The sequence below is a fragment of the Vulpes vulpes genome, chromosome 12 (assembly GCF_048418805.1).
Source record: "Vulpes vulpes isolate BD-2025 chromosome 12, VulVul3, whole genome shotgun sequence".
Lineage (NCBI taxonomy): Eukaryota > Metazoa > Chordata > Mammalia > Carnivora > Canidae > Vulpes > Vulpes vulpes.
In genome coordinates this window covers 131,568,822-131,592,166 of record NC_132791.1, presented here as the reverse complement: position 1 = coordinate 131,592,166, position 23,345 = coordinate 131,568,822, and the positions used below count along the sequence as shown (strand labels likewise).

The 23,345-nt window shown below is 49.4% G+C and overlaps 1 protein-coding gene across 2 annotated transcripts in view; it reads left to right on the top strand.

Moving 5' to 3' along the window:
* Positions 1-23,345, top strand: part of ZZEF1 (zinc finger ZZ-type and EF-hand domain containing 1) — a 101,274-nt gene that overhangs the window by 34,800 nt on the left and 43,129 nt on the right. The window contains exons 10-26 of one of the 2 annotated variants that reach the window (XM_072729964.1): positions 1,129-1,220; positions 1,589-1,737; positions 5,138-5,249; positions 6,294-6,509; positions 7,607-7,707; positions 8,224-8,393; positions 8,934-9,067; positions 12,345-12,412; positions 13,307-13,421; positions 15,716-15,875; positions 16,923-17,044; positions 17,147-17,269; positions 17,995-18,161; positions 18,242-18,323; positions 19,124-19,325; positions 20,306-20,454; positions 21,977-22,217. In XM_072729964.1, the coding sequence (XP_072586065.1) occupies positions 1,129-1,220; positions 1,589-1,737; positions 5,138-5,249; positions 6,294-6,509; positions 7,607-7,707; positions 8,224-8,393; positions 8,934-9,067; positions 12,345-12,412; positions 13,307-13,421; positions 15,716-15,875; positions 16,923-17,044; positions 17,147-17,269; positions 17,995-18,161; positions 18,242-18,323; positions 19,124-19,325; positions 20,306-20,454; positions 21,977-22,217 (2,403 nt within the window). Of the gene's footprint in view, positions 1-1,128; positions 1,221-1,588; positions 1,738-5,137; positions 5,250-6,293; positions 6,510-7,606; positions 7,708-8,223; positions 8,394-8,933; positions 9,068-12,341; positions 12,413-13,306; positions 13,422-15,715; positions 15,876-16,922; positions 17,045-17,146; positions 17,270-17,994; positions 18,162-18,241; positions 18,324-19,123; positions 19,326-20,305; positions 20,455-21,976; positions 22,218-23,345 lie in introns of both variants that reach the window. The other variant, XM_025989087.2, reaches the window with a different exon arrangement.

The following is a 23,345-nucleotide window of genomic DNA, read 5'->3' as shown; positions in this document are numbered from 1 at the left end:
GAATGAGACTGTGCTCCTTTGGGTTTAACTCTCTTATTTTTGGTGACACTTTTGCATATTGTCTCATGGGGATTCAACTTCAAACATTTTTGTCTATTGAATTTAGTGTAATGAAGGAAGCAGCATGAGGTGGGTTTAATCTTTGGGTCTTGAGCAGGTGGAGTGGTTGACAGCGAGTTCATGGTTCCTGATTGAGTGGTTGGTGCTGATGTGGACATGTGTGTGCATTTTATCATTTACAGATGTTTGAAAGAGAAAGACAGCCTTGGGTCTGGTAACAGACCTTTTTGTGGATTATTAAAGGATAATAGCAACAAAAGAGGTAAACCATGACTCATATAAATCTAAAGTGGATGGTTACACTGTTTATCTCATTAATGAGTGAGAGACCAGGGAGGTGTTATGCACAGTTCAAAGGAGAATTCGTAAAACACATACAGACAGTAAGAATGCCACAGGGACCTGCAGGTAGGTGCAGCATTGATCAGTCTTCATGAAGCAGCAGCAGGTACCTTTCCACAGAACACCGTCTTTATTTCTGCAGACAGAACCGTCCGCACAACTGTCTTTATTCTACGGTTTATGGAGTTGAGTAGCTCACAAACCATGAACGGTGGAGGGAGTGCAAAGAGTGTGCTCAACAGAACCCCTGGCCAGCGTTTCTGCCTGTGTCAAAGTCTTGCACAGTCTTTCCTTGCCAGAGTGTTCCTGAAGTTCCGTCATCCCTGCGTTGTCCTCTAGACACACGTGCCTTTAACCTGGTCAAGCATCAGGCAGGTTTAGGAATGGCATAGAAAGACGACTGATGGTCCTATCTTTTGCGTGTTTGAATTCAAGTCACAATCTGTATAAAGTTGATATCTCGTTATTGCTACCTCAGAGCAGGGCTGCCAGTGTGGTTGGGAAGCTTGTGTGCTGAGGAGGCCGTGCCTGGCCACAGGCTGTTAGGTGGGGTTGGCAGTGAGCTCGCACCTATATAGAGGGGAGCTCTCTTCCTGAGTTTTATGAAAATACCAGGTAGACTAATTATACCCCCCCACCCCCTTCCCCCGGTGTGGACTCTCCGTTAGTTCTTAGGGTCATGACAAGGGAGTCAGTCGTCCTCACTTCAGTGTCTTCCTTTTGCAGGGTTTCTTACAGAGACGGGAAAGACCAGAGCAAGTACCATTTTTTCTGCAGGAACTGAATCTGCCTTCCAAGTTACACAGATCAGGATTATGGTAATTCTCACGCTACCCTTTTTAAGCAATGTTACTGCTATTTTTAAACATAGAGTCACGTTTCCAAGTCCCTGTCACTGGATTTTCACCTCTCACTGAGTGATTATCCCGTGCCAGGACTGTAGCGGAGCACCGGGCACAGAGATGAAGTAGATTTTTGTCTGGGAATGTGTGAGTATGAGGATTGAGAAAGATAAGGGCTCTCTTCTTAGGAAGCAGCTTTTCAATTTTTTCCAGGACTTAATGTATTCAAAATATCATTTTGAGTTTTCCTTTAAGCCATTTGAATTTAACCATGTTATTTGGAAACAAAACAGCCACAGGATTTTTGTACCTTCCATGTATTTGAGCTAGATCTCTGTTTCTAGGTTCGACGTGGTGGCATCGGTGCCCAGTGTGGGTTGGTGTTTGCCTATAACTCATCTTCTGAAAAATTTCATGCCGAAGAACACTTCAAAAGGTTTGAAAAATATGACAAGTGGAAGCTTCAGGAATTCAGGCAATTTGTAAAGAGCAGGTAAGGAACAGAATAAAAATCTTTGTAGTTAATAAGGCCATATGTGTTTTCTTACTGGCAAAATACACTTTCGTGTCTTTGTGGAAGAGCTGCTCCTGGATATCCCCAGTGGTCATGAACATTCATTGCTTTCTAGCAGTATCTGTGAAAACATGTTGTAATTTGCTTGTAGATTCTTAACTTGGTCCCTTCTGTAACCAGGCATATGCATCTCCAGAATGGCTGGGTTCTGATGTGTGCCTGCACTGTCATGAGTGTTACCTAGTTACTGGGAAGCTTACTGATACTCCAACCTCCCCCCTCCTAATCATGCTTTTATTGGAGATACTTTTAATCACTGACTCTGCCCTGAGCCTGATGCTGGGTGCTAAAGAGATGCAGTGAACACGTCGGCACGGTCCCTGCTCTGTGTTGCTCACTGTCAGCTCACAGTGTCAGCACTGGGCAGGAGGGGTGGGGGCTCTGGGAGGAAAGACCCTGGAGGGAGTGTTGTTTGTAGAAAGAGCTACAAAGGACGACATACCGTGGAACCGCCACAGGAAGAAGTGGAAGGAGAGATCCTGAGCAAAGAGCAGAGCAGACTTGAGAACTCAGGTGAAGTATGTTGAGCTCAGGGACTTGCAAGTATCAGAAGTGTCCTGTGAGGTGGAGAGTGGCGGGACAGGAGCTAGAGGGCCAGAAGGCAGCCTGGGTCAAGGCTTGGGCTTGATCCTCTAAGCAAGGATAGGGGGCTAGCATGGGGGGAAGAATAAGGAGACCAGATGTGTGCCTTACCGGTACTGTTCTGGGTCACACTGCATGTAGTGTGTGGCCAGGGGAGAGCCAGCATGGAAGCTGGATGGAGTAGGAGGGGGCAGCCAGAGGCAGGCGTCACCTCACCAGAGCAGCACTGTCAGTGATGGGGAGGTGGTGGCCCAGTGAGAGACCACCAGAAGGTGACTGAGTGTAGAGCAGAGGAGTAAGGATGCCACAGGCACCGGGAGAGCCAGGGACTTAGGACTAGGCAGATGAGGCCACTGGGAGTGTCCTTCTCTATAGAAAATGACTTGGGAAAACAGTCTTTGGGGAAGCCGATGAGCTCTGTGTTGGTTCTGTTGAACTTGAGGTCTCAGCAGACTTTGAGGTACTTGGCAGCTCATTGGACATGTGCGTTGGAGCTGGGAAGAGGTATGAAAGGTACCAACAGGAGAGACATTTAAAGGATGATTTAAGTGAGTTAGATGATTCTGGAAGAGTATGTGGCCTGGGAGAGAAGAGAGACCCTATAACTCAGCATGCTGACAGGCAGCAGGGAAGCCCCCGTGTGTCATCGCAAAGCCAAGAGCAGTGATGCTAAAGGAAGAGAGTGGGCAGCAGCATCACATGCTACCCAGGCTCAGGTGGATAAAGTCTGCAAGTGGACCTGCCCGGTTTAGCCCAGAGGTCATTGGTGAGCCTCGGGCAGCCTTGCCCCCCTCATTCCTAGCAGTGAGTTAACAGAGCTGAGCCCCAGACTTGTCTTGGGTGACGGGGTGCTAGACTACCAGAGGCCCTTAACTGTCATCCAGAACTGTGTTGCCAAGCTTGGGTGTGTGTACGCGTCCCCAAGGACTGTGTTCAACATGGATCCTGATTGGTAGTTCTGGGTGGAGACTCTGGTAAGAAGCTCTTGGGTGATGGCGTTCCCCACCCGTGGACCACACTTTGAATAGCATGGATCTAGAACAACTCTCTCTGTCTGCTGGACTTAGTTTGGTGGCATTCCTGACAGATGGTTGCTCAGCCTCTGGAATCCCCTTCCTGCTGGAGAACTCACTGCCCTTCAGCGGTTAGATTATGTTCAGTTGATCACTACTGTTAATTCTAGGCCTCTAACTGAACTTGAACAAGTCCCCTTCACTCCTAAAATCTTCCTCCCCACCATATATGTATATGATTTTTCAAAAGGTCCCCCCCCCTTTTTTTGATGATGATAACTAGAAATTACACTTGTTTTTAAGCAGCTCTGTCCTATTCTTGGAACATATTAAAATAAGTTTTTTTTTCCCTAAACCTGCTGTTAAATAAGATCTTTCACCCCTTATGTAGGTCTTTCTTTTACCCTAGATGTAGGCCTATTCACTACTCCCTTGCTGATTTTAGCTTCTGGCTCCAGCCTGCACTGCTCTGAAATCTTGGTCTGGTTGGCCTGCATGGTATCAATCTCTCTCCAGTTTGCAGATCAAAATGTTAATGTACATGTACCTATCTTCTTCCTTTTTCTTTTCTTTTCTGTCCTTCTGGCCAGATGTGGGTAAGTCAGCTTGCCCCTGTGCCCACTGGTGCTGTGCATACTTAGGAGGGTGAAGTTCTCTTTTCTGCCCTCTGCCTGCTGTGTGGTGTAGTGGACAAGGATGCTTCTCTGTGCTCTCTGACTCTAGCCAGCTGTCTCTCTCTCTCTGAAAGAGTTTCTTAATGGCTGCCACAGAGCAAATTTAAAAATCTTCCAATGTGATATTGATGAAATGGTTTGGGGTTAGGACAGAATACTACCTGTGCTATTGGTTTTTAGGATTAATTATGTCATGAGATTTTTATGGTAAGAGGAGAACATTTTTTTCTCCCTGCTACAGAACCTACTCAGGACCTTAATCTTTACCTCTTCTTGCCATGCATTCCCGTGTTAGCTCGTCCTCACAGAACACACATGTGTAGCTAGCTTGCTAGCTATATTACAGGCTAAATACTGGAAAGTTTTAGAGATGTGACTTGAAAAGACTGCCTTTTTCTCCTTTGGTTATTTAATTCCTGAAAAGGGAGTACAATTCAAATGTCTGGTTTGTAAACAGAGGTGGCTGGAGTTGTGCTCCCTTTAGCTTCCCTGAAAGGACCTTTTAAGGAACAGGAAAAAAATTGGAGGCTGACAGTTTCCTTTTTTGGAGCTATAGGATCTGAACGCTCCCTGGCTTTTACCCTCCAGTTGTTGCAAGTGCACCGAACCTCAGGCTCATCGTCCATATAGTAGCCAGACCTAGGGAAAGAAAACGACGGAACCTGCCTCTCCTTTGGATACTTCTGGAAGCACGCAGTGGTTGTTGCATTGTTCCTTCCTCCTGAGTTGCTCATCTCCGATGCCTTGGTTTCATGTCTCATTCTTCAAATATGCCAGCTATCTAGAGAAACAGACTTCCTCTTTAGTTCCTAGATTATATTTGGCACTGGTGCTGGTTCCCATGTCATGGATAAGGAGGCTGAGGGATGGGGAGGGGATCACCACCAACTACTTCACACACTTAGAGGCACCAGGTGCCACAACCCGTCCCTGGTTGTTAACTGCAGGCCACACATACAATTCAGTGCCACTCAGATGCTGCTTTATTTGTTAGACCCTTGAGAAGTGTAGAAATAGGAAAATGTTTTGTGATTACCATTGTGTTTACAGGGTTGGTTGCTCAGCTGATGACCTTGGCGAGGATGACCCTATTGGCTGGTTTGAGCTAGAAGAAGAATGGGATGAAGCAGATGTCAAGTTGCAGCAGTGCAGAGTTGCCAAAGTAAGCATTAGTGAGTTTTGGCCTTCACACATTTGCCCACTCCCTGCTTTTATTCTGTCCGTGTTTATGGAGTGGTTAGCATGTGCCAGCCCCGTGCCAGCCCCAGAGCCCTAGAGCCAAATCGGCCATGACTGTGCCCCTCACGGGGACACAGATGGATGAGACGCCACATATAGGGATGTACGGGGCTGTCACGGCCCAGAGGAGGAGAGTCTTACTGCACCCAGAGCTCACTAGGGGAGGCTTCCTGGGAAAGGTGGTGTGCTCCCAAGTGTTGAAAGTCGATGAAGTCCCCACCCAAAGCCAGGCTGAGAGTATGGGGTAGGGTGTCTGCAGCTGGGAAGCAGAAAGCACACTGGCCTAAGCGCACGAGAGATTGTCTCCATGGTTGTGAAAGGAGCAGTGATTATCCAGCTACTTCATTTTTTTAACCCTTAGTGTAAATCTTAGAAGCTTCAGTATAAGAGAAATAAGAACTATCTTTAGGGCTCATATGTAGTAAGTGTTCAGTAAATATTTATACCTTCGAGTAGTGGAGTCTGAATGGCTCTTGACAAAGGAGCTTCTACTGCAAGACGCAGAGAGTTTGCACGGAAGTCGGGCTTTAAAATGGCTTTTGCTTTGAGCGGACAAGTCTGTGTCCTGGGCTATGGTTGTATTATTGTTTTGTTGTATTGTATATTAGTTGGGGGCTTCCTTAGGGCATTTGTCGACTGTTTTTACCACATACCTGGTTTCTGTTTCAAAATGACTGGGCCACAGAGCAGATATATGTCTCTGATTTATCCTGTCTTACCCTGTGCCGCGAAGAGGGAGTAATGCTGTTTTTCCTGTTGTGATCTTTCCCAAAGCCTGACACGATTCAGCACGACTTTTTTTTCTTTTTGTTGAGATGTTGGGTTTCTGTTTTGTGCCCCGTGCTAGGGAGAGTGGAACCGAATTATTAAAGTCCTCGGGGGACCTTCCCAGAAGGGCGTTTATCTCTCTTCCATTCGTATTCCAGCTTCTGAGTCCTCCTTAAATCTCTCTGTCCTTCCTCCCTAGTATTTGATGGTGAAGTTCCTCTGCACCCGTCAGGAGTCGGCAGAGCGCTTGGGAGTGCAAGGTCTCAGCATCAGCGGGTATGTCCGGCCGATGCGAGTGGAAGCAGAGCAGCACATTGTCTGTGCCCACTGCAGAAAGGATGGGGAGGAGAGTGTCTGCGGGACCACGCTACTCCTCAGGACACTTCAGTTCACTCAGCAGCTTGCCCATGACCTGGTAGTGTTTCCTCAGTTATTGAACCTTGTTCCTTGGGGAAAACTAATGGTGGCATTGAGGGAATGAACAGCCACCGGTGAAAGCTGGCCTTTTGAAGCATGCGGTGTGAACGTCGTGCTGCTGTGATGATGTTGGAAGAGCAGGGGAGTGAGGTGCTGGCCACCAAGGGGGTCAGTGAATCAAGGACCAATGGAGGCGTATGGTGTCCCTGGGAGGCTTCCTACAATAGACTACAGGCAACTGTAGAGACCCCAGCTGTGATTGCCAGAGGTAGACTAGGGACACAAAGCAAGTTTATGGGATTCCTATCTCCTTTAAGTACTAGGAGAATTATTTCTGAAGTGCAGGTGAATGGTTTGTTCAATAAAGGTACCAAAATGTCAGGATTTAAAACCAGTTGTTTCTGATGCTGACTTGTAGAGTCACTCATGAAAACACAGTGACCAGTTGCTCCAGGGAAGCTTCTTGCCATTGTCACCGTGGAGAACACGACTTAACCTCTCGCACTCGTCAGGGTGTGTTTGGGCGCTGTGACTCAGTTTACCTTTGGTGTGCTTGGTCTGTTATTCAAGTTCTCCGGTGGCAGCAGAACACATAAATGAGCGAGTGGTGGAGATGTTTGGAGCTGCGGGTACACTGGAGCAGCTGAGAGTGACTCATGCAGCCAGGGGTCAGAGTGTATGCTGTGTAATCTCACTGGCACTCTGGGTATGGTGGTCAGGGAGCCTTCCTGGGTATGTGTGTGTGTGCATACATTTACACATGTGTTCTTACATATATGTGCATGCGTGTGCACACACACACACAGGTCTTGTGGAAAGTTTCACACCAGGAGTAGTTGCTCAGGTGCTCCTGAGTTGGGAAGTGTTAGTACTGGCTAATGGGAATTCTGCATGTGTGGTGCTGCCTCACCCGCTCACATCGAGGAGTAGTTGAGCCATTACAATATTTCTCTGAAATATTGAATAATATACAATTTTGAATATTGAATAATATACAATTATATGAATATTATTAATGAATATTAATGAATATTCTGTATATTGAATAATATACAATTTTTCATTGTATTTTTTCTGGTTTTTCTAATTTTTTAGGTGCAGCAGAAGGAAAGTGGCTTAAAATATAAATCTTTTCTGGACTTCACGGGTCTTGATTTGCAGATCTTCTGGAATTTTTATAGTAAATTAAAGCAAAAGTAGGTCAGAATTTGTTATAAGGTGATAATCCTATAAACAAAAGTGAAAATACTGTTTTACATTCTACATAGGTAGTTTTTTCTTCCAAGATTTTTAGACTTCTCACTAGTTTATATTGTCTTCATTTGAAAGAATTGGTTATTATTAAAGGTAGCAGCTCACGTTTCTGTAATGTACTTTAGGCAGTGTTTCTGCAAACACTTTGTCACCTGATTCCCATCACAACCTGGTGGGGAAAGCAGGTCAGGGATTGTGGTAGTACCCTCATTTTATAGATGAGGACATAGGGTCAGAAATGCGTGTCTCTGCCCCACTGTGGACAGAGGCTGTCAGGGTCTGTGTGTTCAGACTCTACCTACCAAGATGTCCTTTTTTGCATCCTGCCTCTCTTCCTCTTGTTGGCATTGTTTGTACGGTGCTGACATGTGGAGGAGAGCCCTCTTAGACAGCTGCTGGCTTGGGAGGGTAAAAGCAGCCTGCCTCTTTGCCCTCTGATACCCTTTGTCTTTCTGTAGCCCGAGGGAAGAGTGCATCTGTGCCCAGACCCTGCTTCTGCGGCTCCTGCAGAGCTGCTTGTCAGTGCTGCAGAGAGATGGGCCAGCCACCCCCGAGGAGTCCAAGGCTCCCCGGCAGAGCCCTGGAGGGGCGGGGGCTGCCAAGGAGCTCCACGCACACTTATGCGACGGTAGGGACTGGGCTTCTTGAATGAGACTGTGTGCTGGCAGCCTTCCAGGCCTCTTGCTGTGAGAACAGGGGTCCTGTGATCACACAGACCCAGGAGAGGGATCCCTGGTTTGGGAAATGAGTGTTTCTTTGAATCTTGTTGTGAGTTGTCCGAGAATTCACTCGTTTATGACTCTATCTCCTGGGTTCTGACACACAGGTGTGTCACCCTGAGAGTATTGACTGTCGTGAAGACACTGGGCTGGGTGGAGGGCAGAGGGTAAGGATGAGCAGGGATCACACACCTGGCCACGTGACGGCACTTTCAGGGCTGTGCCGGCTCGTGTCTCAAAGGGACAGGGAAATAATGAGAGGAAACCTGGCACGTGTGGTCGCTGTGTTAGTTGAGTGTGGTTTCCTGATACCGCCTTGCCGTGCCGAGGTACCATTCTCTGCGCGACAGGGAGTAGGGAGTTTGTGGGCAACTTAAAGCACGTGTGTGTGTGTTGAAAGTGAGTAGATGGGAAATACTAAAGCTGAGTCCATTATTCATTTTCCTCAGTGGTGGATAGGGTGGACGGAGACTCTGTGCCCATGGAAACATTAAAACAAGAAGTCAGGAACACCCTTCTCAGTGGGGCTGCCGTCTTTTTTCCTGATCGACAGAGCCGGAGGAGCCATCTCTTCACTATGATGGTAACCATTTGCATCACAAGTCTGGGGGATGACATGTATTAGTCATTTTCATTTTCTCTAAGTATCTTCTCAGTTTCAGTTTTCCAGATGTGTATGTAATACTCACTATGTGTGGAGCAGTGTGGGACACAGACCCCTGAGGACCTAGTACCGCCCTGCAGGAGGGGACGGCAGGTCAGAGCCTATGCTCCCACAGCGGGGTACAGTCTCTACCCTTTTAGTGATTCGCCTGCAACAAGCATTCTTTTTAACATTTTCATCTTTTATTGTGGGGAAATCTAAAATACAAAACTAGAGTAAATACAATACCTCCTGCCCTATGTGTGGGTGTTGCTTATCAAATTCCTGCACTTGCTGTTTAGTCAGGAAAGCCTTACAGAGTTCTGTACTGGGGGTGGGAGAGGGAGCTGCCTCTTCACGAGGCCCTCCACCACCTCTGAAGACAGGGCCTGGCCAGCACCACTCAGTTCCCGCCTGCCCTCAGTGGTCTCGGATCCTGGTGTGAATGTGCTGTGAGGGCAGCACCATCTCTTTAATGTTCATTGAGGGCTTAATAAATGTTTCCTAAATGAAAAAAAAAAAAAAAACTTAGATTGTAAACTTGGGCTAATCTTGTTCATCTGTGATCTGGGTCTTCCACGCTCTCCCTGCCCTTCCCCCAGTATTATTTCAGAGTCCATCCCTGACCTCTTCATAAATATTTCATATTATATCTGTCATGAAGTGCAGCCCTTGCAGACACTGTCTCCTCCTCACTCAGACATTAGTAGTGGCGGTAAAATATGCTTTCGGTATTTATAAGCATTATGTTACCAAGTGGATTAGCCTGTACAAAGATCCAGGTTTTTCATTCTGAAGGCAGTATTTCTGTGTGAAAAATGAGTGTGATACATGGAGAAAGATAATTAGTGATAATGTAAGACAAGGAGAATTTTCTCTGCGGTTGGGCTCTGTGCTCAGCCTGGAGTCTGGTTGTGCCTCTCCCTGCCCTCCCCCTCCATGTGTTTGGGTACATGTGTTCTCTGTTTCTCTTTATCTCTCAAATTATTAAAAAAAAAATAAAAATAAAAACTTAAAAATTTCTCTCACTAAACCACACTGAAAACTTCTAGGTCAGGGAGATTCAGAGTTCCCGGCATTCCAGTGATAGTGCAACACAGGGAAACATAAAGAGTAGCAAGGAAGCAGAATTACAGACCAGTCTTACTTGTAAACATAGTTAGAAAAAACTAACAAAATATTAGTAAACCACTTCAGTAAAATACAAAGTCCTGACAGAGTTGAATTTACCCTAGGAACACAAGGGTGGTTTAAGGTTAAAAATTAGTAAATGAAGTCAGAGGAAGAAGTTATGTCAGTAAATAAAACATTTAAATAAGATTAAATTCTGTGGGTGATTAGAACTGTAAAACCATTAGCAAACCCAAAACAGAAAGAAAGGGACTCCCTCAACCGGTGGAGGACATGAACCCCAGACCTTTAATAAATTATATACTGGGTGAGTGGGCCACTAGAAGCATCTCTTTCAAAATGAGGAAGCAGACAGGATTTTTACTGTATTAGAGGGTCTGGCCAGTGCGGTAGGACAAAGAAAAGAAATTTTTAAAAAAACAGATGGTAGGAGAAAGCACAAGTGGGGAGGAGAGGGAGAAGCAGACTCCCCACTGAGCAGGGAGCCTGACGTGGGACTTGATCCGGGTTCTCTAGGACCACACCCTGGGCTGAAGGCGGCACTAAACTGCTGAGCCACCAGGGCTGCCCAGGACCCTGAGATCATGAACCTGAGTTGAAAGCAGACTCAACCAACTGGGCCACCCAGGCGCCTCAAGAGAAATTTTAAACATACCAGTTGGAAAGGATAAAAGAAATAATTCTTTATAGGTGATACAGTTATAGATTTTTTTTTATTGTCTGTAGACAAGCCGGCAGTTGAATTACTGGTAAGAGTTTGATGAAGAAAACTAGATATAGCATTTTTGAAAAGCATTTCTAAAAAAAAAAGAAAAATCATTTCTAAATGCAACAGCTAATTAGCAAATGTAATAAAGTGATCTGTGGGATGTGTAGAAAGAAATAAAGGAGGGATCAATAGCATAAAATGTGGCCTCTGGTGCCCGAGGCCTACAGCCCAGCTGGGGACACCTGCCACAAGGAAAAAACGCAGATGTGTTCCACTTTTTTTTTTTTTTTTAAGATTTTATTTATTTATTCATGAGAGACACACAGAGAGAGAGAGAGAGAGAGAGGCAGAAACACAGGCAGAGGGAGAAGCAGACTCCTCACTGAGCAGGGAGCCCAACGTGGGACTCGATCCCAGGTCTCCAGGGCTGAAGGCAGCACTAAACCGCTGGGCCACCAGGGCTACCCAAGATGCATTCCACTTTTAGAGGAGAATCATGATGGGGCAAGTGATTGTGGGTGGTTCCTGAGAGGAGGAAGGATCTTGGGGGGTTTTCAGTGCTCTGCAGGGTTTGTACATCAGCCTAGAGGATCAGCTTTCACATGGAGCCATGACGTTGGACAGCGTCAGTGCCCTGCCTGTGCCCCGGACTATGGGTGGGACTCCATCGGACTTGTTTACCAGGCTGCTGAGCTATGATAGGTTTGGCTAGCATGTGTTCCACACAGAAAAGGAATGGACATATAGCCTGTCATGTGACGCTTCTGTTAGTGGAGAAGCCCTGTCACGTTCCCTGGCCTCTCCCTGCCAATGACAGTGGTCAGGGTCCTCCCGTCTCATGCTGATGACTGAACAGCTATGCAGATGGGCCCCGGGGCTCAGGTCTCTGGAAATCCACCACCTTACCTAACAGTTCATGTACAGTGCATTCATGGAATTCAGAAAGTGCCTTCTAGTAGCCCAGTAGCCTTGTCAGAATGTGATTCCTGTTAACTTTCCTCACAGGCTGCTCTGGCTTGTGGAGGGAAAGCTTTGATCTATTTTAAAACCAAGAGAAAACTCACAAGAAACACCCCTGCCATTTCCTCTTGCGACACCATACCCAGTGACGGAAAGCACACATCTTAGCGTTGGCATCAAGATTTCCAGCAGGAAAGCTTGGAAATGTTAACTTTGGCAGTGAACAGAAGTCAACCTGCTGCCTTGTTTAGACGGGTGCTCCCACCGAGCACCAGGCTGCTCTTAGCTAGCGCCATGAAGCATGTGCCCACTCCAGCTTTCCTCTCACTTGGGAACAGTGGCCAGTGCAGGCTGCCCCACTCTCTGGAGTGTTGTGGACCAGATCCTCTGATTGTGCTCTTCCTTGTTTTCTAGAAGAATGTCACCGAGCAGGAACACAAGCAGTCCCAGCAGCTCACTTTCCAGTCACTCTGCACCTATTTTAGGTAAGTTCGTCATTGTTTTAGGTTGTGTAATAGCTCAGATCTTTGCAGAGTTTTCTTTAGCTGTCCCTCCTGTTTGCTCAGCCAGGTTTCTAGAGTGAGCTACCACCAGTCACAGCGATGACTAGAACTAAAATAATCTTGTCAGGAGTTTAATCCAAGTCCCAGTCCTCATGAGACCGTTTGGAATAGAGCTTGCTGAGGATCTCTGAGCACTTCAGATTCTAAGTGATGTCTGAAGACACAAACTGAAGCCAGAGGAGTTGCAGTCCTCTACCCAGGTCTGAACACCCAGATGCACAGAAGGGTAGTCGAGCAAAGGAAGGAAAGGCGCTGACTTGGAGATTTGTACGAGCTTTGGCTAGCAAAGCAGCCAATGGGCATGTAGGCTGTGGTACCGCAGGAATAGGCTCTTGAAGAAGGAGGGAACTAATTGCCCAGGGTACTGTCTGCACCTCTGCCTATAGCTGGTGCAAGAGCAGACTGGAGGGCCATGTGAGGGCTGTTGAAGGGTGCCTGGACTTGTGGGTCGAGGGCCGAGAGAGAGCCGTGGAGCTCTTGTGGAGGGTGTTTGGAGACAGAGGAGGTTCAGCCTGGGTTGTCACATTAGCCAGCATGACGTCTTGCTGGCAGTCAAGGTTCATCAGATTGACTTCTCAGAATCTCCTCCTAGGACTTGAGGGTTTACGGGCTTTGCTTATTAGGGACATTGGGACAGAGGGTGGCATAGACCCTGCTGGGACGTGGCCTTTTCCTGACCCAGACCCCTCACCTTCCTGAGAACTGGCACTGAAATCCTGCTAGGTTCTTTTTTGGAATAAAAAATAATTTTTTTGAGGTAAAAGTGTGAAAACGCCTGCCTGAACAAGGTGTCCTGACAGATGTGTGTACTTGCAGTGACAAGGATCCAGGTGGTCTTCTGCTCTTGCCTGAGAAAGGTGACCTGGCCGACATGAACAGCAGCGAAGTTCTGGCCGTCATGAGCACCCTCCTGTCCGTTGCTGCTCGAGAGGTAACTGGAGGCAGCTCTGCTTCCGTCCTTCCTCCTTCACCTCGTGGTCTGGTGATCAGTCACAGTGTGGATGTAGCTTTGTCCCCACAGCCGTGACGGATGGGCACTGATGCTCCGCAGCCCACCGCGGCTCCTCTCCCACTCTGGTGGCGAGTGAGGCACGCTGGCCTGTTCTGTGGTCACCAGTGAGCAGTAGATGTGTGGACGCTCGTGGAGACTTCTGTGTGGAAGATGAGGGGGTCTGTGGTATGGCTACGGAGCCCGACGTTTGGGCGTGTGTCTGTGGTGTGAGTTCTGAGGAAAGTGTAAGATTGCTTAGTAAATCCTCAGGTAAATTAAGTCTGGAGAGATGGTGTCTTTTCTTTTGTGGTAATGAGATTTCCAAATTGTTACTTTATTCTTTTTAACATGAAGGATTGTTTCTCAAGATGTAGTCCATGTGTCATCTGGATCCAAATCAGCTGGTGTATTTGGACAGAAATTTGGGTTTCCAGGGCCCGGCCCGGGCTCCTGGTGTAGAACTTCTGGGGATGGGATTAGGGGTCTGTGTTCTAGTGCACGTGCCCGAGACTCTGACAGGACAGGACCCCCGTGGCCAGGGGATGTGCGACATGGGGACAGACGACACCCTTGAGGCTTTGGATGACAGAACTTTTCCTGTGGCTGAACTTTGAGTCTTGGTCTTGGTTTTAGTGCTTTCCTGCTTTCAGGTGCCACCAGAGACACAGTTTCATTCATTCTGGCTACTTTGCTCTTGGAGAGACATCTTTGAGTGCACCAGCATGTCGTTTGCCAGGGTCACCCTACGGGCTGGCCACTTCATATGGCTTTCAATCCAGGGTGGTCTCTGTCCCACCATGACACCCGCGTCCTTTAGGGTGCCGTGCTGCGTCAGCCTCACCTGTGCGGAGTGCTCTATGGCTGCTGTCACTCAGGGCTCTAGTGACTTTGCATCCCGGTCTTGTCTCCATACTGTCCCATCTCTATCTTCTTTGAAACTCTGTGTCCCATTAGCTGTGCCCCATCTGTATTTAGGCCACCTCCCATACTTGCACGTGTGCATAAGGCCAGTGATAAGACGGGAGAGCCGGGTGTTTGCAGAGGAGGATGACTGTGGGCCGACTTGAGATAGGCTGACTTGGAGACTCTGGGGGCCTCCAGGTGGCGGGAGCTCTGGATGCTCAAGAGTGGACTCAGTGCTATGCGTCTGGCAGCTACTGACCAGCGGCTGAGATTCGAAGCCACAGCCTGGGGCCCCTCCTCACCTGTGGGCATCCGAGGACCATCTCACTGGAAAGGCAGGAGGGCAGCAAGTCTTCCTGGGAGCCGCAAGTCTCAGGACAAAGGAGTTTCGGGAAGCACAGTGATGGGAGAGCCACTGATCTCATGGTCGGGTACTGAGGTTGTGTGCTCTGGGTGGGAGCCGTGGCCTTGGGGAACCGGGTCAGCGAGCGGCAGCAGGGGGGTGGCCAGGAGGGAAGGGCTAATGCACAGCAGCCGCAGGTGTCTTGGTGGGATGGAGCTCATGTACAGGAGAGTAGGACCTACATGCAGTGCAGGGAACCACCTGGGTAGCTACATGCCTGCCTGCAGCTCACTCTCCATCCTCCCGGCGGCAGCCACCCCTCCAATTTATCTGAACCTGTTCTCTCGAGCGTTTCCTGCATTGCAGGCTGATTTTGCCTGGTGTCACGTCCACGGGGTCACAGGGTACACAGTCTTTGGGGACGTGCTGTTTGCACTCCACGGTGCTTTTTGAGGCTTGTCTATGCTGACCTGTCGCTGGCACTCAGGGCTCCCTACACCTGCCATGGCGAACCTGGTTTACTTTGGAGGGGTAATTAGATTGTTTCCAGGTGGGGGCGGTTAAGCGGAAATTGTGGTAGGATCGTATTCCGTGGTTCTTTTGTGTAAGAATTTCCCACCGAGGTCAGGTGGCTCTGGAGAGAGCTTCAGGAGAGAGAAGCTGATAGTGGGAGAGTCACGGAGGATGTGGAAGGACTTTAAAGGTGGGGTGGGTGCGGCTGGAGCCAGAGAGAAAGGGGGCTTGCAGGTGGAAGAGGGAGGAGGTAACTGTGGGACGAGCCCCCAAGGGGTGGAAGAGGAGGATGCAGGCAGCTCAGACCATCTGTGAGGCCTCCAGGGCATGGCGGGTGACAGGGCTCCTGCACCCCCACTCTCTCCATCCCTTCTTCCCATCCCCACTCCCTTGGATGGCTGTGGGTCAGGAGCCCGTGCCTGCATCCTGTGAAGGCCTTGCTGTAAATGCTCTCTCTCTGTCTCCTTCCTCGTAGTGTGAGCTCCTGCTGCTCACCAGGGCCCAGGGACGGCCTGGCTCCGTGCTCTTCTCCCTGTTCTGGGCCGTCCAGGGCAGCCTGCTCTCCTGGTGCTACCTGCAGCTGAAGAGCACCGACGCGGGAGCCCGGGGTCTCGCCGCCCACCTCATTGACCAATGTGAGTGTCAGCATCTGGCGTCATGAACCCGCCAGCACAGAGAGGTGTCTGGGTGTGGCTCTCTCCTTTAATGCCTTGTGCATGCGGTGCACATGGGGTTTGGTCTTCTATGTCTCTGGGATGTTTTTTCTTCCTAAAATGGGAAGCTGTACATGTGTTTTTGCCCAGAGTGTTCTGCTGACTGTGATCAGCCTAGGAGTTTCATCATGAGGTCGGGTCACTTCACAGCCCGAGGGGATGCAGCACGTGGAGGGGAATGCCACACTCTTCACTAGAGCCTGTCATCCCAGCTCTAATCGACTTATCCATAAAAGAAAGTCTTTTCTTTTAAAATCTAAGGTAGGGCAGCCCAGGTGGCTTAGTGGTTTAATGCTGCCTTCAGCCCAGGGTGTAATCCTGGAGACCCGGGATCGAGTCCCACGTCGGGCTCCCTGCATGGAGCCTGCTTATCTTCTCTGCCTGTGTCTCTGCTTTTCTATCTCTCCCTCTGTATCTTTTGTGAATAAATAAATAAAATCTTTAAAAAAATAAAAAAATAAAATCTAAGGTATAGGTGAGCACTGCTTTGGTCTTTTCAGAGCCTGAAAATCCTCATACTCGTGTCCGGTAAACCCACAGAAAGTTCTGTGACCTTTCTCAGGTTCTGAGAGCTGCACAGGTGGGAAATCCCATCACATTTAGTCTCAGTAGTGTGACACCGGCTGACGGCGCCGAGCCCTGGCTCCTGTGGCTCGGCCTGTGGGCTGCCCGCTGAACACGGGCCCCTGTGAGCACAGGGAGCTCCCAGCCTGGCCACCGGGTCGCTCAGCCGACAGCTTCACCTACACAAGGGCTGCGCTCTCTGCCTCATCCCAAAGTAGCAAAGACCAAGAGATTTGCACTCCTTTCCTCCCAGAGGAAAACCGATCTGTGACCCTTTGTGGTCCCAAGGTCTTTCTTACATGGTCCTTGGTCTGGGACCCTCTCCAGTTTTGTCCTCAAGGATGACCAAGCTGGTGGTGTTTTTCACCACCTATCATGTTAATTACTGTCTTTATGTCTTGATAGATGTGGGACAGTTTGTGGCAAGCACGAGAGTGATCCTGGAATCCCTTTTGTCACAGTATAGTGGACAAACCATTGTAGAGAAACTGTGTAATTCAGTGTTTTCGATGGCAGCTCGTCAACTGGTAAGATGTGGCGACAGCCTTTGTGTGGGAGGAGAGGTGGTGACCTCTGGCCCCAGGCAGAGCCCGAGGCAGGTGCTGAGTGCCTTGTCAATCTCCCCCCAGGTGATCTTCCTGCTGGACTTTTGCACTTTAGACATTTCACACTGTGTACTCCTGAGAGAGTTTAGTACACTGACAGAACTGTTAAAGCAGCTCTGCGCGGACCCCACAGGAGCGCCAGACAAGGTAACCCGGGGTGTCTGAGTGACCTGTACAGCGCAGTGCAGACCCAGAGAGGTTGGCTGGGGAGCCCCCGAGTTCTAGCAGGGGTTTGCTGGCACAGGGCAGCGACAGCCCGAGCTGACCGGCGTGGTCAGCGTTAGGACGGAAGCCATGTGGAGGTCTGTCTCCTCTTACGGTGCATGAATGTGTGTGAAACCATGTAGCGAATGACCAGATTGAAGTCCAGAAAAGAGAATATATGGCGAAAGACAAACTAAAAGGATCCAGGGTACAGAGATTCTTTGCTATCTTTGAGTCTCAGACAACTGTGTGGGAATAGAAAGGGCATAAGCTGTAAAGCCTGTTGTAAAGGTATAAGAGCAAGGACTCAAAGTGGACAGGGGAGATGATGGGCTCAGATTTGCCAGGGTCCAAAATTCAGTGTTTTTTCCACTGAAATTTGGAAATTCATGACTGTGGTGATTTAAAGAATAGCTCAGTCATGGCCAGAACCAGGAGCTCACTCTGGGGATCCTGTCGTGTGCTGCGGAGCCCAGTGTCCCCTGCCAAGGGTTCAGTGTGCGTTGAGCTGTGTGTGCAGACGGAGCAGTGGGGAGGCTGCTAGCCCGTGTAACCATCTGCGTCCCATGTCTGGGCTGCCCGTCCACAGCGCTGACGCAAGCACGGTTTTCTCTGTGGCCCACACAGAGTGACGGGAGCTTGCCTTCTTGACTCATTTGTGTGTGTAGCTCGATGAAGACACTTGGCAGCAGGAGTGTCCTGTGGTATTACACACCTGGACCAAGGAGTCTGCCCACAACTATGAGAACAATTGCCATGAGGTGTCTGTCTTCATCAGCCCTGGGGCAACCTACTTTGAGGTAGAATTTGATGAACGCTGTGAGACTGAGAAGAGGTAAGACTCACGTGTTCTCTCCCTGAGCCACAGTGGGTGAAAGCGAGAGGAGGACAGTGACAGACATTATGCCTCCCCAGGTACGATTATTTGGAGTTCACTGACGCTAGAGGCGGGAAAACACGCTATGACACCAAAGTTGGCACTGAGAAGTGGCCCAGGGTGAGTGCTGCTCCCAGCACCGGTGATGCCTGCCCCTCTGCACTGGCTCTCCTCGCCGTTGGTCCCCGGGGGTGGGGCATGGTCCACGAGGGAACCATTTCTGTCGCACTTTGGTAAAAGGAAGAGCTGATGTCGGTTCGTACAGGACTGCCGGCCACTTGTCTCGTAGATACAGTTACTTATCTCCATTCCCTTGATGTGTCATCCCGCTGCTCGGGCACTGTGGGGCCAACTTGAATGGTCACTGCAGAGACCAGATGGCCCCAGGGGTCTAATGACTTCCTGTCTGGTTGTTTACAGGAACATTGACCAATCCCTGGTTTGTGTCGCAGTGTCCAGTGTGAATGGGGGAGTAGTGGCCCTTAGTGTGGAAGGGCTGGGCCCAGGGGGCCCCCAGTATGTGGGGGGGCCAGCAGTGCCCACTTGAGGCCTGCCAGGTCTCCAGGGCACGGAGCCAAGTGCCACTCCCTGCTGTTGGCACACTCTGCCATTGGTGATCTTGGCGGGGAGCAGCAGGGGGACACAAGCCCTGTTCCTGGATGAGCAGGGAGTGGACAGGTGGGTGTCCACAGGTGACAGAACTGCCACAACTGCTGCTTCACGCGGTGCCATCGTGGACTGTTTCAGCTGCTTCTTCGTCCATCCCTCCTTCTCTCAGCAGGGTGGGCAAGCTGAGACAGTGCGGCTGGAAGGCAGACCGGGTATAAACATAGAATGATTGAATCTTGAAGGATGTGCTTGCTGCTGCGGGTGCGCCTCTCTGGTGCGTTCCACTTCATGGCTTTTGTGCTTGTCTCTAGAAAGTGATCTTCAAGGCTGGCCCCCGGCTGCAGTTCCTCTTTCACTCTGACAGCAGTAACAATGAGTGGGGTTACAAATTCACCGTCACCGCCTATGGCCTGCCCGATGTGGCCGTGTCCTGGGCCCTGGATTTACAGCTGCTCGTTTGCCGGCTGATGGGACGCCTCGCTGCCCAGTGCATGGCGCTCAAGTCTGCGCACCGTGAGTCTCAGGCGCGTTGGCTCCACACAAGGGCAGGGTGGAGGCGTGTACAGGGCGCCCTTGCAGGCCCTGTGCACCAGACCCTGCACGGCGTCTGCTCAGCGCTGTTGCCCTGAAGCGTCTTGACGCGCACTTGGGCACGTACCCCTGAGGGTGCTTAGGCTCCCCTGTCTGGAGCACAGCCTGGGCAGGGACTGGTTTTTAGCAGCACGGTCATTTCTTTTTGTTAGTGACATTTAGAAGGCAGAAATAGAATAAACTGTATATCCTTTAATCACATGAATACTTATGTTAAATATGGAAGCGTGGATTTTGTCTTTTTTGGGTTTTTTTTGGATTTTTGTCTTAAAGTGATTTTTTTCAACTTAGTTATTAAGTGCATCCAAGAAGCAAGAACTATAGAATGAAACTTTCTAGTATGTCTTATTTCATTTCTGGAGATTTTTTGTCTGTAAAAGGAAAATATAGAAATTGCATGATGGAGAAAGATCAAGGAGAAGAGCCATTCCTGGTGCTAACACTTAACAGTTTCATATATTCCCATCTAGTCTTTGCTATCTAGTCATAAACACGTGTTGGTGGGTGTTTAATTCTTCTTCTTCTTCTTCTTTTTTTTTTTTTAAACAAATGTAAGTTTATGAATTGCAAAAACTTCTCCATCATTGAGCATGTGTGCCCAGCCTGCAGTTACTCCCTGGTGGTGGCCCTCACATCCCTTCATCTACCTGACCGGGATTGCAGGGGTGCCTATGACAGGCTGTCCCACAGTAGGGCCGTGCTTCCGGGCACCCTCTTGGTGGGGGTGCGTTTGGGGTGCATGTCCATGAAGCAGCACAGCTAGCTCTGTGCTGGCAGGTGGGGGTGGATACCCTGCACGTCCGCAGGATGCCCACATAGTCGAGACCTTCTTTTGGTTGGCCCACCAACCTTAGTGTCCCAGGGAAAGCATGGGGCTCTCACCAGCCACCTTCTCTTTCCAGAGTTTGGAGGTGACATGGCAGTGGCTCCAGCAAAAATGGCGTTGGTCCTGAACTCTCCGCTGTGGAAACCTGTTTTCAGGCATCAGTTGAGTCCAGAGTTGGGATTAGCAGTGAGCTGGCCCACGCACCTGCACCAGGATAGTAAGGAGGTATTTATGTCTTTCTCCTTGGAGCGCAGTCTGTTTGCTGATGGCTCCTGCTCCCAGTGATGAACCCTTGTGTTTGCGTCATCTTCACCCCCCTCAGCTGTTGGCGCTCTGATGGCACATGGCATCCCTTGTTCATGTGGTATCCGCATCACATGTGACAGGTGCCGATTGGCAGTGGTGTTCAGACCCAGCGAGCAGTAAGTGCTCAGGAAATCTGGCTAGGTTGCTGGATGGGTCCAGTGAGTGTGTTCCCAGCACCTGCTGAGTTAACGGTTCATGCTGCACCTTCTGTTCCCCATGGAACAGCAGCACCCTGCCTGGGCTGGACAGGTCGGCCCATGGTCTCTGTTCCGTCCCCCCTGTCTCCGTCTCTGCCCTGCACTCTGATCTGGCTCCTTCCCTTGGCCACGTCACTCGGGGCAGCCAAGAATCAGGGGCTCTTCCATGGGCTCTGTTATGTTTGGCTCCCTCACACCCTGCCTTGCTCTGGCTCCGTGTGGCCCGCTGTCTTCTCCAGCTGTACCCTGGCCTCCTTGCTGGGCCTCATCCCCTTCCTCCCTGGAAAGTAGGCTTTCCTCGGGCTCTCTCCCCTGTCCCACAGCTGCCGACACTTTATCCTGTCCCCTCTCTTGTGCTGTTACACCTGTGTAGAACCTCCCTGCGCCTCTGTCTGGAGCCCCGGTGCTTCTTGGGCTCCACTCCTGTGTCTCTGTCCTCCCATTAGGTAGTCTGTGTCAGGAGTGGCAAGCCAGGACGTGTCCCTTCCCTGGCCACTCGCTGCTGTCACTGTGCATCCTGTGTTCCTTGGTGCTGAACCATGGCTCCCCATCTTGTTCTCATTTCTCCTGCCCAGTTGGCCGCCACTCCATGGACTTTCCCGGGGTGCATCCAGCTCCTCCTGTCTCCCCTGACTGCATCTTCCTCCAGGCCCTCTTCCTGCACTTGCAGTGTGCAAGGTTACCTTGGGACCTACTAGGGGTTTTTAACTACCGAATACCTTGTTAACTTGCCACCAAGCACCATTCATGGCTCCCGTTGCCCACAGGGTGAAGTCTGGGCTCCTCAGGGTGGTGGCTGAGCTCTGTCCAGTGTCCTTTTGCCTTACCTCTCTGCCTCTAGTTCCCACCACTCCCCAGCTACACCTCAGGCCAGGTCAGCATCTCCACTGAATCCTAATTTCTGCTCACGATTTTGTTCCTCAGTGGGCAGAGCTGCTCAGTGTTCAGGGTCCAGCCCAAAGCCCACACCCTCCAGGAGGCTTCTCTTTACCACCAGAGCCTGTCAGGAGCTCTCTCCCACCAGGTCCCAGCACGGGCCGATGCCTCCTGGCACTTGGCCCTCGGGTACCTTCTGTTCCGCAGTCGCACTATTGTTCATGTTCTTAGGTGTTTTATTTAGGTTTGCCTTGTCTTTAAACCCACGTATCTGCCTGGTTACTGTCCTTCTGCTTAGGCTTAGTCGGTGTCCCATGAGCTTTGTTGTTAGAATGACTGTGTTAAACGTATGTGTTGTTTTTTTCCAGGTCAAGAACATCCCCGATGATCCCTGCCACCACTTTCTTCTTGAGTTTGCACAGTCAGACCCTGCCCAGAACTTCTGTGGGCCATTTTCAGAACTTTTCAAAGGATTCATACAGGCATGTAGAAAACAGGCCCCAAAGACAGATATAGTTGCTGGTTCCACTATTGATCAAGCTGTGAACGCCACCTTTGCTGCTCTGGTGTGTCGTACTCCAGGCTTATATGAGAAGCTGCAAAAATATGGTAACTTATACTACAGGGAATATTTCTGATCTGAAGGCCAGTTGCTAAGTTTTAAGAAAGCCTATCTTTTGTGAACATTTTAAAACAAACATTTCTACAACTGTAGACCTCATCTGGTTAAGTCCTACTCTGCCAGTCAGAAGATTCGTGACTAGTTTATAGTTAGTGGATCGTCCTCTATGGCAAGTAGCCTTGAGTTTCCTAACCAGGTCGCTTCTTTCTCCAAAATTCTTGTGGAAAACTGCCCAGAAGTTTAACAGAAGGAGACTGTAACTTGGGTTATAGTCTCAGGCAAAAACTAGAAGTTGTGCAGCTTCAGGTTGATCAAACGAGCTCTCTGCACCTTCGTACCTATGTCTGTAAACTTGGGAGTTGGAAGCTCTACCCTTCTCACAGATGCCGGTTAAACCCTGAGTTGTTTAGGTGATTCAGTATGCTGGTAGCCAAGGAAGGAAGCGTCTTCACTCTTAGCTTTAGTTTAAAGCCTTATAGCTTTTATAGGCTTCCTGGTTGGTAGCCTGCTCCCCACCATTTCTGTTCCTCCCATCCCCCCAGAGAGATGCCTCTGCTATGCACATGCGCGCACGCGCGAGTGTGCGTGCGTGCGTGTGTGTGTGTGTGTGTGTCGCCAGCAGGCTGCAGGAACCACAGGAGGGACGGCCTCTCTCTCCTCATCATCTCTCACGGGGAAACATTATAGACCCTACTTAGGGATGAGATAGGGCTTTTCCCAAGCACTTTGGCGGGGTGAGTGTTTTTTCCATGATGCAGATGTGAGGAGCAGATGGTAATTATTACAGTGACGACCATTGCTGCCCTGTGCCACTGAGGTCTTTAGGTCTCACATTGCAGAGTTTATTTCCTGATTTCTAAAACATCTCCATTAATCCTGCTTCCCAAGCTTTACTATTTCCTTGAAGAAGCTGCTCAGATAAAACCTATATTGAGGCATGAGTGGTTTATGAAAACAAGTGTTCTATGGAAAAGTGTGTCTCTGCCAGGGAGTGGAGGATCTGCCAGGTTTTTTGTTTTGTTTTGTTTTTTGACGTGCCAGGTTTTTAAAGAAATCCAGTATATGTTTTCATGATCAAATTATAGCAAGAGACCTGTGCAGTCTTTGTTGTTGTT